Source organism: Prosopis cineraria, unplaced genomic scaffold (assembly GCF_029017545.1).
Source record: "Prosopis cineraria cultivar Desert tree isolate PC_DT_omini unplaced genomic scaffold, ASM2901754v1 PC3, whole genome shotgun sequence".
NCBI lineage: Eukaryota > Viridiplantae > Streptophyta > Magnoliopsida > Fabales > Fabaceae > Prosopis > Prosopis cineraria.
In genome coordinates this window covers 46663394-46683504 of record NW_026555334.1, presented here as the reverse complement: position 1 = coordinate 46683504, position 20111 = coordinate 46663394, and the positions used below count along the sequence as shown (strand labels likewise).

At 38.1% G+C, this 20111-nt stretch overlaps 1 protein-coding gene across 6 annotated transcripts; it reads right to left on the bottom strand.

Moving 5' to 3' along the window:
- Positions 1 to 65: 65 nt before the first annotated feature.
- LOC129305025 (aminopeptidase P2) lies at positions 66 to 7761 on the bottom strand. 6 transcript variants are annotated; one of them, XM_054944926.1, is made up of 14 exons: positions 7362 to 7756; positions 6770 to 6895; positions 5741 to 5860; positions 5057 to 5335; positions 4450 to 4622; positions 4061 to 4306; positions 3479 to 3630; positions 3013 to 3203; positions 2672 to 2780; positions 2414 to 2568; positions 1801 to 1893; positions 1495 to 1575; positions 974 to 1097; positions 66 to 302 (listed from the first exon to the last, which is right to left on the bottom strand). In XM_054944926.1, exons 1-13 carry the CDS (start codon positions 7698 to 7700, stop codon positions 1020 to 1022), a joined length of 2142 nt encoding a protein of 713 aa, XP_054800901.1. In that variant the 5' UTR covers positions 7701 to 7756; the 3' UTR covers positions 66 to 302; positions 974 to 1019. The 6 variants fall into 6 exon arrangements, 3 of the variants coding, with proteins under 3 accessions (XP_054800901.1, XP_054800899.1, XP_054800902.1); XM_054944924.1 differs by having other exon boundaries at positions 66 to 305; positions 7362 to 7755; XM_054944927.1 differs by having other exon boundaries at positions 66 to 305; positions 5057 to 5332; positions 7362 to 7755.
- Positions 7762 to 20111: the final 12350 nt, after the last annotated feature.

Sequence of the window (20111 nt, the reverse complement as noted above, 5' to 3'; positions counted from 1 at the left end):
ACGTCTCCATGTTTAATAACTTACGGATATGGCTAGTGTTTCTATATTTTGTATTGATATATTGATGCCTTCATCTTTTATTTTATTTTATTTTATTTTTTATTGCTGTAAAGACGATGAAATCAACATCTTTAATGTATCCCGGACTTCCTGGAAGCAAGAAAATCATTTCACAAAGGAGGCTTAAATTAAAGGAGGAAAGAAAAAGAGCGGAAAGTCCCCCTTTGACGAATTGTTCTTGGCCCCAAGTTTCTTCATATTTGAATCACAAGTCTTACGTCTTGAATGGATGGCCTCCGCTTCTACTGCAAAATAAAACAAAAAACTTGTGCCAATCAAACTTACTGATGTAACAACAATCATATTTCATGATAGATTTTGGGTATTTATAACACTATCATTATGTTTTGCAACGAGCAAAATAAAATTGGAAGAATGACAAGTAAAAACCTTTTTAACAAATTAATATCAAATTAAAAATTTTAATACTGAAACATAAGAGAAGGGGTATTGAATTTAATAATGTTAGAGTTTAACAAATTTTTATTTGACATTAATCTTCTTATGGATCCTTAGGACAGTTTGTGCACCATTCAGCTTGATAATCACTTGTATATGATCAGTTTTGTCTTCTTTATCGTTTTCAATTTGTTTCCAGTAAACAATATTTCAAACTTTCTTATAAGAGCAAATAGCCCTGTTTAGTTTTGCTTGACACATTTGATATTTCAAAACCATTACGTCCGTTCATTTCTAAACTTTCCGGGATCATATCTACTTGATCATGTATGAATTTCCATGAATCACGAATAGAAGTTTTAGCAATCACAATGAGCATGCTAATCGTGGTTTCATCCGGTTTCTATTCTAGCAAATCAAGTGTAAAATAACGATTAAAAGCCCTGTTTTGAAATAAATAAGCAATTTAATTGCATATAAATTGCAATAATAAACAATAATTTAATATAAATACCACTTCTATCTGAGGAATACAGCACAAGAGAATGTGAAAGACAAAGTCAGATCTTGTCAACGACCACAGGCCGAGTGTTGTTCCAAAGCCATTGGCGAGCAGAACCATCCAGCAACGGTGACACCTGTCATGCAGGACATAAATTCAGTTACAACATGATCCGATGTTTAATGTTGGGGTCAAAAAGAAGAAATGCTTTTTGGAAGGGGGTGGGGATGTTTTATCTCCCCCCCCCCCCCCTTTTTTTATGTACACGTTGTGAGGGAGAGAAACAAAGCATGACCACGGATCGAAATCGTTAAGAATCTATTTCTATTATTCTAAAAAGCTTAATTACAGTTAGTTCAAATTCAGATAAACTAGACCAAAGTAATAGCATGTAAGTTCTAAAAGTGTATTTTGAAGAAATTTCTCATTTTTAAATTTTAAAGAAAAAACCGTGAACATGGAGACCGACTACAAGGCTTGTTAAACTTAAATGTGACAGTCGGTGACACGTCTAGAAGAGGCAGTTAAAATACCTTTTCCCAGACCTGCAAGTGGTAGCTGTTAAGCCAATCAACCTCTGCAGCTGATAGCAGAGATAGGTCAACCAACTTAATCTGCAAAATGTTACCGGGTTAGTCACAAGTGTACGGAACAATATGTCACTCATAAAAAAGCCAAAAAGGAAAAAAAAAAGAAAAAAGAAAAAAGAAAAGAAAAGACACTTGAATAAAAGGGAAAGGAAAGAAACTGAAATTAACTTGAAAGCAACACTTCAGGAAGTAGAGACTAAAAATGTACACTAAAAAGAGCAAAACAAAATAGACAAACAGCCTGCCTACCTGAATGGGTACATATGTGAGTTTCTCAAATCCTAGGTACTGAATCCCTCCGTAACGGTTTGGCGTCTCCATGTCTATCACATAGAGGAGATTCTGCAAGCTAAAAGAACCTCATCACTACCCAAGAAAAGTAAGCAGAATACAACAGCCTCAGAGTTCAGTCATGTTATTTTAACAGTTCAACAGAGAAAAACAGGGGAAACAAATAGACAACAAAATGTACACATTTGGTACAGGCAAGAGGGCATCATAGTTTTCTGCTGTTTACTGGTGCTAAAAATATTAAACAAGATGGAAGTCTTACATCGAGTAACAACTAAGTTCATTCACTGCAAGCCTCTTATGACACTCGTGCAAGGTGTAAAATCCACGTTTGACCCTACCCTCTGATTACCGTTTAAGAAATCTTGAAAACACCAATCAAGCTTTCACGGATTTCAATGACTTTCACTCTCATATCTGATACCTACTTAATTATTCTCATACTTCAAACTTTTTGCAATTGATGACCCTTAGCCAATCAACATGTATACAATGTCTAACATAAGCAACCACATAAGACAATTAATCCAATGAAAATCTTGGAGCTGAAAAGAGGCCAGGAGGATATAACCTCAATCCGTATTCCAAAGGAATGGTCTTCATAATAGCCGGGCTCATTGCTAACAACCATGCCTTCCTGTAAAGAGGTCAAATTTCCATAACGATAACTGATACTTTGTGGGCCCTCATGAACATTCAACGCAGCACCCACACCATGCCCAGTACCTAAATAAACAATAATTAAGCACAAAAGTCAATGAATTATTACATCAATTTGGCTTTTTTTTTGGGGGGGGGGGATAGTTCTCCCCTTGAAGTCAGAATATACCATGCCTGTAGTCAAGTCCAATTTTCCAAAGAAATGAACGGGCAAATGCATCCAGCACAAAGCCAGGGGTATTTTCAGGGAATACTGACAAATCAAGAGCTATATGGCCCTGCAATTAGACATTATCATAAGAACAAAACAGAGCCTTAGGAAGCCCCCATTTCCCATTCAAAGTTAACTTTTCAACTTTTGCCATTATATGTGTACTTGATTGATTAAAAAAAGCACGCCCTCTCACAACTGACACGTTAACCAAGATAATGTGAATGGTAATGTGAACTTTTTAGGTCAAAATGCTCAAATAAACTCAAGCAAGACACGCAAGCCATAAACAATGGTACCTGTAATACTCGCGTGAAGCATTCTCTTTCTCTTGCTCTAGGTTTGCCAAAATGAACTGTTCGTGTTACATCAGTTGTGCCATCAACATATTGAGCTCCGCTGTCCAGTAAGAATAATTTACTGGCATCCACAATACTACAACTTTCAGGTTCTGGTTTGTAATGTATGACAGCACCATTTGCACCAGAGGCTGGGGAATAATAAAATTGTGACCATTAAGATCTAGAAAGGCATATCACAATTGCACAGGAAATAAACAAATTACTGCTCACTGCCATGAGGAGCCAAAATAAAAGTTGGTTTTATTTGTATATTAGATCTCACAAGAAGCGCATGTAAAAATAATAAAGGACACCATTCAAGCCTGCTTGATTCAGTCAGAGAAATAGTGGGTGTAGGACCTTTATACCATTCTAACAAGCATCAAGAAAGGGGGGGAAAAATGAGAGGAAGCTGTTGATATACCGCTTATGGTCTCAAAGCTTGTATCCAAGAAACCAGCTTGTTTTGAGCGAAACTCAAGAAGTTTGTCAGAAACCTCTATTTCCGTTAATGTCCTATCCTTAGTAATTTCTTTCTCTAGCCAGTCCCAGAACTCAGCAAGGGCAGCAGCGTCCCTGGACACAATAATAGCCCAATTAGTTACAGGATCAATATCATTGTGTTTGTAAATTTTTTGCATTAAAGCTTCACAAACAATCGGCAGTATCCAACAGAGAATAGCTTAAATAAATGTAATACCAAATTACTCTTTGGGTCCTCAGATACATAAATTTTCTGTGTTGAACCTTAAAATTGAATATTCCAATTTATAATGTTCATTCTGCACTTCCTAAATGCTTAAAATCAGATACTGATTTGTGTTGGAAGACAAAAGTGAAGGAAATTGAAACAATTAAGGATTTGATTTGGAAAAAACATGGAAATCAAAATGGTTAATGCACCCTTTAAGTCAATGTGTATTACAAAACTAATTATCAGAAGATCATCCGAGCATGGAAACCAAACATCAATGCTGACTTCAGCATGGTTAATATATATGGTAACCTCAAATGACAGTTCCTCATCCCTTCCAACTCTGATTCATTTTTTATGGCCTTTGCCAGAGATACAGGGGAGAATTTGCGCACTGCAGTGGGTCCATTCATGTTCCCACTGGATCCATCAATCCTCGCCTTCTGTTTAGTCCCTTGGATATGATAATATTTATCACAAGCAGCTTTGTAGGCATTTACAATAGCAGCATTAACAGATGAAGTATCCAACCAAAGGGAAACGCCTTTTGCCGCCAAACTGAAAAAGAAAAACATGCTACATCTGAATGTGATATACATTTGGAAGCCACTCAGGACCATTTACAAAAAATCTGCTAGATATTTCAATTTAAAGATGCAAAAACCACAGCTTTCTCAGATAATTGAACTCCCAAAAATTACCTTTCAATTTCAGATAGAATAGAATCATATTTCCTCAACTCTATGCCAGCCTTCTTCAAGTGATCACTCACCTCTTCAGTGACTTTTGAATCATCTATAAATAGTTTCGCTCTGTCATTCTCCACAATCAAATATGCATACATGACAGGTGAATGTGGAACATCACTTCCTCTCTGTAAAATATGACATCAAAAATTACTCTTATTGGTTAAAACAAAGAGAACAAATAAGGAAAATAATTTGGTGCATAAAATGAAATGGAAGGGACAAAAATTTTGTAGTTTTAAAATATCCTCTGTGCCCTAAAAAAAAAATAAAAAAAGAGCCCCACTCCCCTCCCCTCCCCCTCCCTTCCCTCCTCTCCCCTCACCTCCCCTCCCCTCCCCTTGAACCAAACAAAGCCTTAAGCAATAACAACAGGGATATCATATATATTACATATCTCTTTTTTTTTTTTACCCAAATGCTCCTTAAAAAACCATGTAAATGTAGAATGAGCCCAAGAGACTTGAAAAGGATTTTGGAAGAATATTTACGGAGATGTCTGATTTTTGCACCAAATATCAGAGCATCAAGTTAAAGAGGAACATGTTGAAATATACTTTACCAGGTTCAACAACCATGCAAGTTCATCAAGCATGGATATAATAATTGCTGATGAACCAGCACGTGCAATTTCTGACCTCAAAGATGACAATTTTGCCGCTACATCCAAACCAGCATACTTCAAGTCATGTACTCTGACTGGTTTATTTGGAGGCTTTGGCCTAGATTCTTTCCACATTTCATCAACAAGATTTATACTGCTCAAATAGACCAACTCATGGTTTTTCTTAGAAATCACGTCCTTAATTTCTTCAGCAGCATCCGAAGTAAAAAGAAACTGCTTCCTTCATGATGTGGAAGTGAATGTTGAATCAGGCACATGATAAATGAAAAGAAGGATCTTCTATATGACTAAATTAAAAAGAAAAATCATGAATTTTGATTAAATATATACATATGCATACACAGAAAGCCAAGCAGGGCAGAAAAAATATGAACAGAAGAATCCAAAAGGAAGGTTAACAGGATATTTGGCTTGCCAATTGAAAAGGATAGCTGTACTATTTAATGAGCTATGCTTTCAACATTGTTCATAACATATAACAGGCAGAAGATTTTTAACATCTTCATTTTAGATTGGAAGGTTTAAAATCATAAACTTTGAAGTAACACAAAGAACAGTGATAGTAATGCTTCATTAAAACAACAAACATAGAACACCCATCAAAAGATGCGAATTACTCACAGGATCAATGCCAACTCTCCCACCAGGAGCCAAAACATCATTTAGCCATTCACCAGTAGATGGAACCCCTGGATTCCCTGCCCGCATGAGAATCCAATTGGAGCTTAGTTGCCTCTCAGCCTAGAATGAGGAAGAAGGGAGGGGATATCAATCACATGGATATACTGCAAGTACATCATAATAATACAATCTAGCATAATTCAATATACAGATAGCCTAGTAAAAGTCCTAGTATATTCTGGTCAGGCGGAAAGGAATGATGGAATAATATTCAGCAGTTGCTCGAAACAGCTGACCAGATAATGTATTAGTTCTTTGCGATGAATGAGAAATTCTCCTACACTAATATTGGCAGTGGATATCCAACATTTGGCATCAAGCTAAGTCAGTCCGGACAGTTGAGCTCAACACTTGAGCTGATGTAAACCACTGGAGACATTATATCTACCCCAGAATCATAGGTTATATTAAATGAGAAGCACCCCAGCATGCATGTCATAGGTAGGAATCAATAGAAAGTATTATATATGTGGTCTATCTATTTGTGGTCGATCTATTCTGCCCTACCCAATAACTTTGCCAACCATTGGGAATGCTCTTGGTGTAAATTATAATTTCTCTCAATAAATCAGTCAATTCTGTTTAAGGTTCAGCGTATCCGTAAGTCATTAAGAGACAGTCTACTAGAACAAGAAAACCTAAAACGGTCTATTCTTATGCACTTTTAAGAATGCGATGAAAGCATTTTGCACTTGAATATTTTCAATATGCTCAAGTTGTTTTTCCTTCTAAGAGTCTAGTTGGGACATGTTACTGAACTATTAGAATGCTGTAACAGGAGGACGACTCTCCCCAATTTAACTTGTTGCTTTCCATTATTTCCCTCACAATTACTTAAAAAAATCAACTGAATTTATGATCCACGCAGCCAATTTCCAATCACAATCGTGTATAAAAGTGAAAAGGAGGAGGAGGAAGATGATGATGATGATTAGGATCAGCAAAATAAAAGTTACTCCTAGTCCAAACCTGGAGAAAATATCGCCCGTCCGTCCAAAGAGCAGCCTTGTCCTTCGTAACAACAGCAGTACCAGCACTACCAGTAAACCCTGATATGTAGGCCCTCCTCATGTAACATTCAGCAATGAATTCACTCTAAGCGAAATTAAAAATTAACATCAGTTTACTAAGCCTATTTGTTTCGGGCATGTGCAAAACATTATCAGAAAAGAAAAGAAAGATGAAATTCTTAAGCTCGAACTATAACGGTGAGAATCAAGGCTAGATTAGGTCGTCTAGGCAGGTTACAGGTTACAAGGAGAATTTTTTAAGAATACAAACTTAAATCCAAATGAATAGAGGGTTCTGAACAACAGTGACACAGATTGAGAATACTACATTTCCAAATATTAAGTTTACTAAAATTCAATCAAAGAAGTTATAAAATGCATATTGGCTACAACAGTGAACAGACCATACAGAAAGCTACGCTTTTATTTGCAGAGAAGGAATAAAGGACAGGGAAATCTCAGTTTAGCATGAAATTTTGTACATATAACACAGGAGCTCTTTCATATATGCACTCAAAAGAAAGTGTAAAAGTCAAAATGGATAGCGCAACCTGGTGAGCATCCTGAGAAGGGATGATATAAGCGTCGATGCCTACTCCAGGCTTGGAGAAAAGTTTTCGGAGAGCCCGGAGCTTGTCGTCGGGCTGGGAAACAGCACGGGCCTTTCTAATTTCAGAAGAAGACTTAACTCTGATGGAGCTGCAATTCCGCACGGTAAAGAAAGGGGACTTACAGGATTCTCTGACAAACTTGGGTGTGGTATTGAATTTGCAGAGAAGTGTATCGGAGAGAGGGAGGAAGCAGGAGTGCCTGAAGGTTGAGGGAGTAGAAAACGCGAAGGTTGATGGTAGGAGGAGTCGCTGCATTGCAGGTGAGGGCAGCGAACGCATGGTGAAGTTGGAGGCAAGAGGAACGGCCCCGGCGAGAACAAGAGATTAAATAGGTGGACCCAAATGACAAGAACTCCGCTAACTTCACGATAACATCCATAGCAAATGTCACTCCGCCGGATTGTGAGCACATTCAATGCTCATCATTCCTAAACCAATCTCAACGATTCTGATTTAATTTAGATGATTTGAATTAAAATTTTTTTATTTTTTAAATAAAAGCTTATATTAATAAAATATATTTATTATTAAAATATATTATTTATATTTAATCAGATGAGTTTAAATTTAATATTATTTTTTATATTTTTTATAAATTGATCATACAAATTTAGTTTGTGTTGTTTAAATTCAAAATTTTTAACTTGTTATATTGTCAGATTCAAAACAATTCAAAATAAATCTGTATTACTAATTTATAGAAATTATAAATTTAAAGTGATTTGATTAAATATGGAGGATACATATTAATAATAAATAATTTATTAAAAATTTTATAAATTTTTATTTAAAAAATAAAAAAGTAGTTTAATATGGATCATTTAAATTAAATCTAGACTATTCAAAGTGGTTCACTGTATCCTAATAAACACCTAATGTGCTCCCATTCAATCGGATGAGATTACTACTTACATTGTGTTTGATTAGAGGAAAAGAGAGAAAAGAAATTTTAATGGAGGAAAAAAGAAAGAGAGGGGGAAGGAGGGGAGAGAATCTCCCAATTAGGAGGAGGTTTTAGAGAGGGGAGGACAAAAAATTTTAAAATCCTCTTGTTTGGATGAAATAAGGAGAGAGAAGGATTGGCAATGGGAAGCAGAAGGAAATTTTTTTAAAATTTTCTCTCCTCTTTTTTAACCAAACAAGAGATTAATATTTCTTGCAAGCTAGATGCTAGCTCTGTTGGCAAAGTTTAGGTTAAAATTATTAAAATTCAAACTAGCTCCTTCACCCAAAATAAAAATAAAAAATAAAACCAACTCTTTCTAATTCTAATGGTAAGCAATTTTGCCTTCAGTTAAAAAAAAGTCTCTTGAACGTTTATAGGATATAGAATTTTCTTTTTTTTTGGAAGACTAACATAAGGATTCCAAGGGAACTAATTAGTTTAAATTAAACTTTAAAGTGTTAAATTTTAAAAATTTATAAGTTCGACTCTCAATTTTTTAACTTCACTATAATAAATTTGCAAATTGTATTTTAATTTTTAATGGGGAAAACAAATTTTTTGTATTCTTCAATCATATTGAAATTTAAAACATAAGTTATAAATTCATCACAATAAAATTATAAAATTAAGAGCTAAACTTACACATTCTTAGAATTTAGCACTTTAAAATTTAACTTAAATTAATTGATCATCTTAAAACCTGTCTATCTTTCTCCCATTTTTTAATGTAATTTATAATTTATTTTATTATATTTTTATTACAATTTTTTTGATTCTAGACAGAGAAAATATATTATTAAAATATATATTTTATGAGAGTAAAATTTAAAAAGTATTAATTTTCTAGATAAAATTAAAAATTTTAATATCTTTTTAATTTCAGTAAAATATATTAAAAATAATTTAGAAATAAAATGATTTGAGTATGACACAACTCTTTTTTAAAAAAGGACATGTTTGCTTCAAGTTTAAATATGGACTGGATTACAACTCTAGCCGAACATGTTCTTAGCTTGTCTAAATCTCTCAATGTGTGTGTGTGGGTAAGGTACTAATTTAGTTAATTATTGTTGCTAAGAGTAAATTAATAATCAAGTTACTCCTTCAAATAAAAATATAAAGGGTAAAGGGATAAAAATACCCACAAAGTAGTCAGCGATGGGCATCCAGTATCCTAAAGTGACAAAAATGATAAAAATACCTATAACGTTACATGGATGAATGTAAAAGTAACCAAACCGTTAACTTTGACAGTTAAATGCTGACTGTGCATGCTGTAACAGCCCTCTGCTCACCCCGCCTCCCCGAGGTCTTTTGCGGCGCTGGACACTCTCCCCCCAGGCCCCACAACAGGGCGACCCCACCCCTTACGGTGAGCATCAGGAGACAAAGGCTTCCCCGCAGTAGTGTGCGGATTATTCCCCTTGCAGAGAGCCTCCCCAGGTTCGATCCTCAAACCTCTCCTACATAACAAAGTTGAGGCTGAACCTGGTACCATTGAACCACGTGGTTCAATGGTACCAGGTTCAGCCTCAACTTTGTTATGTAGGAGAGGTTTGAGGATCGAACCTGGGGAGGATCTCCGCAAGGGGAATAATCCGCACACTACTGCGGGGAAGCCTTTGTCTCCTGATGCTCACCGTAAGGGGTGGGGTCGCCCTGTTGTGGGGCCTGGGGGGAGAGTGTCCAGCGCCGCAAAAGACCTCGGGGAGGCGGGGTGAGCAGAGGGCTGTTACATTAAAAGGCGCCTTTTATGTAACAGCCCTCCTGGGTCACCACTGCCTTTCCAGGGTCTTTTCCCAGGCGCTGGACAACACACATGTCACCACATGATTGCCGGCTTTCCCACTGGTGGTACAGTGGTTATTCCTCACCCCACCCTCACGGGGGTCTTTTGGAACCTCCCCAGACTCGAACCTCCAACCTCTACCACCTTAACGAAGTTGAGACGAAGTCTGGTACCATTGAACCAAGTGACTCAATGGTACCAGGTTCAGCCTCGACTTTGTTATGTAGGAGAGGTTGGAGGATCGAACCTGGGGAGGCTCTCCGCAAGGGGAATAATCCGCACACTACTGCGGGGAAGCCTTTGTCTCCTGATGCTCACCGTAAGGGGTGGGGTCGCCCTGTTGTGGGGCCTGGGGGGAGAGTGTCCAGCGCCGCAAAAGACCTCGGGTAGGCGGGGTGAGCGGAGGGCTGTTACATTAAAAGGCGCCTTTTATGTAACAGTACGGAGCCACCCCTTGGGCCTCGACTCGGTACTGGACTCTGGCCCATCACTGGACCAAAGTCGACTTTCCCACAGGTGGTACTGTGGTTATTCCTCACCACTGCCTCTCCAGGGTCTTTTGGAACCTCCCCAGACTCGAACCTCCAACCTCTACCACCTTAACAAAGTTGAGGCTAAGTCTGGTACAGGGCCAATTTCTAAGGCTCCTTATCGGATGTCCCCTTCAGAGTTAGCGGAACTGAAAAAGCAAATTGAAGAGCTACTTGAGAAGGGTTTCATCAGACCAAGTGTTTCACTTTGGGGATCTCCAGTCCTTTTTGTAAAGAAGAAGGACGGAAGCCTCCGATTGTGCATTGATTATAGACAATTGAACAAAGTAACCATCAAGAACAAATATCCACTTCCGAGAATCGATGATTTGCTGGATCAGCTTGTGGGATCCGCAGTTTTCTCAAAGATTGACTTAAGGTCAGGGTACCACCAATTGAGAGTAAGAGCAGAGGATATACCTAAGACAGCATTTCGGACGAGATATGGGCATTATGAATTCATGGTGATGCCATTTGGACTTACGAATGCTCCTGCGGTATTCATGGATTACATGAATAGGATCTTTCGACCCTATTTAGATAAGTTTGTAGTAGTGTTTATTGATGACATTCTTATTTATTCAAAGGATAAGGAGGCTCATGGTGAACATTTAAGAATCGTCTTGCAAGTTTTGAGGGAACATAAGCTTTATGCCAAATTAAACAAGTGTGAATTTTGGCTCCAAGAAGTAAAGTTTTTGGGCCATGTTGTGTCCAGAGACGGAGTTGCGGTGGATCCTAGCAAGATTGATGCAGTGATGAAGTGGGAACAGCCAAAATCTGTTACAGAGATACGAAGCTTTTTAGGTTTAGCAGGTTATTATCGTCGCTTTATTAAGGGATTTTCACAAATTGCGATGCCCTTAACTAAGCTGACTAAGAAGGATGCCCCATTTATTTGGACTGACAAATGTGAAGCTGCTTTCCAAGAATTGAAAAAGAGGTTAACCACTACTCCAGTATTGACTATTCCTGACCCTGTGGTGCCGTACACTCTGTACACTGATGCTTCTTTAAAGGGTTTAGGATGTGTTTTGATGCAAAATGACCGAGTGGTTGCTTATTCCTCTAGACAGTTGAGACCACACGAGGAAAATTACCCTACTCATGATTTGGAGTTAGCTGCAGTTGTGTTTGCTCTGAAGATATGGAGACACTACTTGTATGGATCTAAGTTTCAAATCTTCAGTAACCATAAGAGCCTGAAGTATTTATTTGATCAAAAAGAGCTTAATATAAGGCAGCGACGATGGATGGAATTTCTGAAGGATTATGACTTTGAATTACATTACCATCCGGGTAAGGCTAACGTGGTAGCTGACGCCTTAAGTAGAAAGACTATTCATGCTGCACATTTGATGGTTCATGAATATCATTTGTGGAACAGTTTTCATGATGTTCCAGTAGATGTGATTGAACATCAAATGGCCGCACTCCAGGTAGCAAACTTTGAGAGCAAATTCTGGGAAGATCTCAGAGTCTCACAGCAGAGTGATGACTACTTAAGGAATATAAGGAAGGAGATAGTGGTAGGTAAGGCCCCGAATTTTACCATCTCTGAGGACACAGTGATGAAGTATAAAGGTAGAGTTTGTGTACCTAATGATCCAAGATTGAGGAATATCCTTTTAGAAGAAGCTCATAGGAGCAAATATACAATTCATCCCGGTATAACTAAAATGTACCATGATTTGAAGCAAGGTTGGTGGTGGCCAGGAATGAAGAAAGATGTAACTGAATTTGTTTCTAGATGTTTAATGTGTCAGAAGATAAAGATAGAACATCAGAAGCCAGCTGGAACACTGCAACCGTTAGATATTCCAAAGTGGAAATGGGATGATATTTCCATGGATTTCATCATTGGACTGCCAAGAACACCCTCGAGTAAAGATGCTATTTGGGTGATAGTAGACCGACTCACCAAATCGGCTCACTTTTTGGCGATCAAGTTTACCTCTACATTAGAGAAATTTGCTGAGATATACATTAAGGAGATAGTTAGACTTCATGGTATACCCTCTAGAATTATGTCAGATCGTGACCCAAGGTTCACTTCAAACTTTTGGGGTGCGCTACAGAAGGCTATGGGTACCAGACTGAGTTTTAGCAACGCATACCACCCCCAAAACAAATGGACAAACAGAGAGGATGATCCAGACTTTGGAGGACATGTTGAGAGCTTGTGCCATTGAACTACCAGGTAGTTGGGATAATCATTTGCCATTAGCTGAATTTGCCTATAATAACAGCTATCATTCTAGTATTGGGATGGCGCCTTATGAGGCCTTGTATGGCAGGAAGTGTAGATCGCCTTTGTGCTGGACAGAATTAAGTGAGAGGAGTATCATTGGTCCAGAAATTGTAGAGCAGACCACCCAGAAGATTGCAATGATTAAGCAAAAATTGCTAACAGCTCAGAGTCGACAGAAGAGCTATGCTGATAAGAGAAGACGACCGTTAGAGTTTCAAGTAGGAGATCATGTATTTTTGAAGGTTTCTCCGATGACAGGCATTGGTAGATCCATTAAGGCAAAGAAGTTGACACCTAGATTTATGGGCCCGTATGAGATCTTGGAGCGAATTGGACCTGCTACATATAGAGTTGCATTGCCTCCACAGATTGCAGGTATCCATAATGTATTTCACGTATCACAGTTGAAGAAGTACAACCCGGATCCCTCCCATGTTATTGAACCTGAAGAAGTAGAATTGAGGGAGAATTTGACCTTTAGATCCGAACCGGAGCGAATTGAGGACTTTAAGGACAAACAACTGCGCAATAAGACCATCCGACTCGTGAAGTTTATTTGGAAGGGTGGAGCCCTGGGTGATGCTACTTGGGAAACCGAGGAGAGTATGAGGCAAGATTATCCACATTTATTTGCTTAGGTACATAGTTTCTATGCTTATCTATTAAATTTTGAGGACAAAATTTCTAAAAGAAGGGGAGAATTGTAACATCCTGATTTTTTATATAATAAAGAAATTGTGGAATTTAGGTTTTGAGAAAAAAATGATAATAATAGGAATTTATATTATTTGAGGTTATTTAGAAATAATATTATGGTTAGGTATTTAATTATGAATTTAAAAATTTAAATTTAAAATTACATAAGCAATATTTAGTTAAGATATAATACATAAATAATTTTTTTATGTACGTGTTGAAAAAAAAAAGAGAAGGTAGAAGGAATAAAAAAAAGGGGGTGGAAGGTTGTTGTTTCTAAGTACCACATTGGTTAGATGAGGGAAGAGAAGAGGTGCCTTCATGTATAAAAAGGAGGGGGTGTGTGCATTAGGAAGCATGAGAGGCTAAGATGCAATTTAGAGAAAATTGCAACTTTTGGCCCAAAGGTTTGAATAATTAAATTCAAACCTATAGTTTTTTTTAATATAATTTTGGGACTCACAATCCCATTTTTATATTATTTTTCTCTCTTCCTCTCACGTTGCTCGGCGTTTTCTCACAAGGGGGGATTATTTTCTTTTTCTTCAGGTATGTTCTAACTTTCCTGTTTAGATTAGCATTTAAAAATTTATTTAATTACAAAATTAATTTTATAGTTATTTTCTAAATAATATTAGCTTTCTAATGATATGATTATTTTGTAGGATAGAGTAAATATTTTGATTAGGATTTTTCTATAGGATAGTTAATCTGATGATATGATGGATTAAAAATATAGGTTAAAATTCTTAGGGATGTAATAAATATTATAGAATATTTTCTTGAGGTTGAAACTCATGTTTAAGAATTTTTGAGTTAAAATCTAGATCTATATGGTTGAATTTATGTGGAATCTGAGACGTAGGGATAAACCTATGATTATTAAATATTTATTGAAGTATGAATAGGTATTTTTGAGGTTATAGAAAGGTGATTTGAGGTTTCAGGATAATTCTAAAATTTTTAATTTATTTTTGGATGAATTTTTAGAATGTAGAAGGATGAAATTGTGATACTAGAAGTGAATTGAGGATAAAAAAAATAGTTCATTAGGGTACAAGAATTTTAGAAAAGAATTTGGGAAGTTAAATGAGGCATAAATCTTAAATTAGTGTTAATATGGACTATAGATTTAAGACTTTCTAACTCTTTAAATTAGAGTTATTTATTTTAATGTAAAATTAATATATAGTATTGTGAAATAATTATGTGGATTATATTGACAAAGATAGTGGTGAAAAAGGAGTTGTGAAGGGGAACTTGTTATTCAAGACACAAGGTAACCATTATTAATGTGTTGTGATAACTGTGTTTGTGAATGGTTATGTGTTGTTTTGTTGTTTGGAAAAATTATGAATTATTAAAAATAAATATTGTATATACTTGTTTGAAATTATTGCCAAGTGGGTTAAAAATTTATCTTTGTTTATCATGATGAGATATTATTGTTCGGATATATTCCTGTTTGGATATTTGAATGATGCATGACTTGTCAGGGTATTTTAATGTATGGTGTTAATGGGAATTTCTGTTCGGTTAATTATTACCACGTGGTAAGCCCTCATTGGACCCAATGAGTGGCGTGTCGCTTGGTCCAACTCACCTTTGGCCGGGTGATTTGGCGTTCGAGCATGGTGAAAGGAGGATATAAGGTGCAGTCATGCAATTAAATACTTGTTCGGTTTGTTTGAAAATATTGTTCGGTTAAATGTTTTGTGTGCCTACTTAGCAATCGCATGATTAGTTACATCCGCATGCATCATTACATATTAATTTTTGGTTACTGGGACTTTTAAGTCTCATTCCCCGTGGTTAATATTTTTACAGGAGCGAGTCCGGCCGAGAAAGCACCAGAGGTGTAATTATGGTGTATGAGACACCATCTTTTACGTTGCCTCTTATTTTGGATTATACAATGTATCTTGTGCCAACTTAGGACATATCTTGTCTATGGAGCATGTAAACTCTAATCCTTTTTATTAAATGCATTTATATGTCCAAGAGAATTATGTCTGTCCCTTTTAATTTATGACCTAATTTAAATAACATGTTATGAGGATCATGTCTGTCCCTCATAGTTCTAATTACTTTTTAAAATATTTTAAGACCTGTGGTATATTGTCTTAGATGTATCATGGTAGAAATTTTTCTACCATGATAATGGTTTTAATAATTTGTGAAAAATCGGTTTGTAAATTTGAGGGTGTTACATATTGGTATGGTTCAATGGTACCAGGTTCAGCCTCAACTTTGTTATGTAGGAGAGGTTGTGGGATCGAACCTGGGGAGGCTCTCCGCAAGGGGAATAATCCGCACACTACTGCGGGGAAGCCTTTGTCTCCTGATGCTCACCGTAAGGGGTGGGGTCGCCCTGTTGTGGGACCTGGGGGGAGAGTGTCCAGCGCCGCAAAAGACCTCGGGGAGGCGGGGTGAGTGGAGGGCTGTTACATAAAAGGCGCCTTTTATGTAACAGCCCTCCTGGGTCACCACTGCCTCTCCAGGGTCTTTTCCCAGGCGCTGGACAACACACATGTCACCACATGATTGCCGGCTTTCCCACTGGTGGTACAGTGGTTATTCCTCACCCCACCCTCACGGGGGTCTTTTGGAACCTCCCCAGACTCGAACCTCCAACCTCTACCACCTTACCAGACTTCGCCTCAACTTCGTTAAGGTGGTAGAGGTTGGAGGTTCGAGTCTGGGGAGGTTCCAAAAGACCCCCGTGAGGGTGGGGTGAGGAATAACCACTGTACCACCAGTGGGAAAGCCGGCAATCATGTGGTGACATGTGTGTTGTCCAGCGCCTGGGAAAAGACCCTGGAGAGGCAGTGGTGACCCAGGAGGGCTGTTACATAAAAGGCGCCTTTTAATGTAACAGCCCTCCGCTCACCCCGCCTCCCCGAGGTCTTTTGCGGCGCTGGACACTCTCCCCCCAGGCCCCACAACAGGGCGACCCCACCCCTTACGATGAGCATCAGGAGACAAAGGCTTCCCCGCAGTAGTGTGCGGATTATTCCCCTTGCGGAGAGCCTCCCCAGGTTCGATCCTCAAACCTCTCCTACATAACAAAGGTAGAACTATTTGATATTGTTAGAAAAATATACTTTTTAAAATATATTATTTATATAATTTTTCTAAAGTCTGGTCCAGTGATGAAATCCATGGATATATCATCCCATTTCCACTTTGGAATATCTAACGGTTGCAGTGTTCCAGCTGGCTTCTGATGTTCTATCTTTATCTTCTAACACGTTAAACATCTAGAAACAAATTCAGTTATATCTTTCTTCATTCCTGGCCACCACCAACCTCGCTTCAAATCATGGTACATTTTAGTTATACCGGGATAAATTGTATATTTGCTCCTATGAGCCTCTTCTAAAAGGATATTCCTCAATCTTGGATTATTAGGTACACAAACTCTACCTTTATACCTCATCACTGTGTCCTCAGAGATGGTAAAATTTGGGGCCTTACCTACCACTATCTCCTTCCTTATATTCTTCAAGTAGTCATCACTCTGCTGTGAGACTCTGAGATCTTCCCAAAATTTGCTCTCAAAGTCTGCTACCTGGAGTGCGGCCATTTGATGTTCAATTACATCCACTGGAACATCATGAAAACTATTCCACAAATGATATTCACGAACCATCAAATGTGCAGCATGAATAGTCTTCCTACTTAAGGCGTCAGCTACCACGTTAGCCTTACCCGGATGGTAATGTAATTCAAAGTCATAATCCTTCAAAAATTCCATCCATCGTCGCTGCCTCATATTAAGCTCTTTCTGATAAAATAAATACTTCAGGCTCTTATGGTCACTGAAGATTTGAAACTTAGATCCATACAAGTAGTGTCTCCATATCTTCAGAGCAAACACAACTGCAGCCAACTCAAGTCATGTGTAGGGTAATTTTCCTCGTGTGGCCTCAACTGTCTAGATGAATAGGCAACCACTCGGTCATCTTGCATCAAAACACATCCTAAACCCTTTAAAGAAGCATCAGTGTACAGAGTGTACAGTACTACAGGGTCAGGAATAGTCAATACTGGAGTAGTGGTTAACCTCTTTTTCAATTCTTGGAAAGCAGCTTTACATTTGTCAGTCCAAATAAATGGGGCATCCTTTTTAGTCAGCTTAGTCAAGGGCATCATAATTTGCAAAAATCCCTTGATAAAGCGACGATAGTAACCTACTAAACCTAAAAAAACTTCGTATCTCCGTCACAGATTTTGGCTGTTCCCACTTCATTACTGCATCAATCTTGCTAGGATCCACCGCAACTTTATTTCTGGACACAACATGGCCCAAAAACTTTACTTCTTGGAGCCAAAATTCACACTTGCTTAATTTGGCATAAAGCTTATTTTCCCTTAAAACTTGCAAGACGATTCTTAAATGCTCACCATGAGCCTCCTCATCCTTTGAATAAATAAGAATGTCATCAATAAACACTACTACAAACTTATCTAAATAGGGTCGAAAGATCCTATTCATGTAATCCATGAATACCGCAGGAGCATTCATAAGTCCAAACGACATCACCATGAATTCATAATGCCCATATCTCGTCCGAAATGCTGTCTTAGGTATATCCTCCGCTCTCACTCTCAATTGGTGGTACCCTGACCTTAAGTCAATCTTTGAGAAAACTGCGAATCCCACAAGCTGATCCAGCAAATCATCGATTCTCGGAAGTGGATATTTGTTCTTGATGGTTACTTTGTTCAATTGTCTATAATCAATGCACAATCGGAGGCTTCCATCCTTCTTCTTTACAAAAAGGACTGGAGATCCCCAAGGTGAAACACTTGGTCTGATGAAACCCTTCTCAAGTAGCTCTTCAATTTGCTTTTTCAGTTCCGCTAACTCTGAAGGGGACATCCGATAAGGAGCCTTAGAAATTGGCCCTGTACCGGGTACCAATTCAATTGAGAACTCTACCTCACGCTTTGGGGGTAAACCGGAGACTTCGTTTGGAAATACATCCGCAAATTCTTTGACAATTGGGATATTCTTCACGCCTTCATCAATCTCAGCTTGGATAGAGAAGAAAACCATGTAGGCCTAGCAACCCTTCTTCATATATCTATCAACTTGCACCGCCGACAAGAAAACATGATCTTGAGTCTCGACTGGGGTCACCGACAAAGAAGATAAAGACACATTCCTCTCTCTACAATCTAGGATAACACCATTTGCAGCCATCCAATTTATTCCCACAATTACATCCATACCTCTCAGTGGTAGGATAATTAAGTCCATAGTTGTTTTCCTATTTTTAAACTCGACTACTAGGTTAAGGCATGCCTTAGTAATCCTCACAGATTCTCCCGCAGGAGTAGACAGATTCATATCAAAAGGTAAAATACACACAGGAAAATCAAGGTTCTTTACACAAGTTTTAGAAATAAAAGAGTGTGTAGCACCTGAATCAAACAGTGCAACAATATCATGATGAAGGATTTTGATGTTACCTCTAATGGCATCTGGGGAATTCATCGTGTCCTGAGTAAGGGAAAACACATGGCCAGATACAGTAGGATGCTGGGAAGGGTTCTTCATATTTGAGTCCTGATTGTCCCCACAAAACTTTGCAATGTAACCGGGTTTCCCATAAATGTAACAAACCCAGCATTGTCTGAAATGATGGCACCCACATTTAGTGCACTGCTGAGAGCTCACTGTACTCGGAGCAGGGGTAGATACTGTTGGGCCCTTCTATGATTCGTGATAACCACTATGATAGCTCCTCTGTCCTTGGCCCTTTTGAAATGGACCCTTCTGCCTTCCCTGGTTCCATGAGCTACTCGAACCTTGATGGTTTTTCTTCATAATGCCTCCTATGGGTTGGGGATAGGTTGGGGGTCTACTATTTAAATACCCCCTCTTCTCTCTCTCAACTTCCCTCTTACTGTGAGCTACTACTTGCAATTTTATGCACATTTCATCATAGTCTCGGATCAATTGCTCCCTCAATTCTAGTCTAGCCTTCTCCAATAAGCATTTGGCCTTCCATTCAGAATCATCCCTATACTACAAGTATGTGGAGTATCTAGATAACTCCTGAAACTTAGCAATGAATGTGTCCTCATATAGGTTTCCTTGCTTAAGCATGGAACTCAGCTTCCTTCTCAGACCTTAACTTTGATGAAAAGTAATGCCTGAACAATTTTTTTTCCCTTAAACTCCTCTCATGTGAGTGTTGAATTATCCTTGAGTCCCATTATCTCCCACCAATCTCTTGCTCCTTTTACTAGAAGCACTAATGCTACTTGCACCTTCTAATTATTGGTGTATGTGACTACTCAAAAGATGGACTCGAGTCTTTTCACCTATTCCTTTACCACAGATGGTTTAAGGTTACCATTAAACGTGGGAGGGTTAAACTTCCTAACAGTTTCCCACACATCAATAATGGTCGGTGGGGCTCTCTGTTCCTCTTACCTAGTCTCCTCCCTTCTAAGCTCATAATCC

Coding starts and splice junctions, on each gene's coding strand:
- LOC129305025 (XM_054944926.1), bottom strand. CDS start 7,700: ATGCGTTCGCTGCCCTCACCTGCAATGCAGCGACTCCTCCTACCATCA. Junction 6,896..7,361: donor CTTCTCAGGATGCTCACCAG/GTTGCGCTATCC, acceptor AATTTCGCTTAG/AGTGAATTCATTGCTGAATG. Junction 4,307..4,449: donor ATTCTATCTGAAATTGAAAG/GTAATTTTTGGG, acceptor TTTCTTTTTCAG/TTTGGCGGCAAAAGGCGTTT.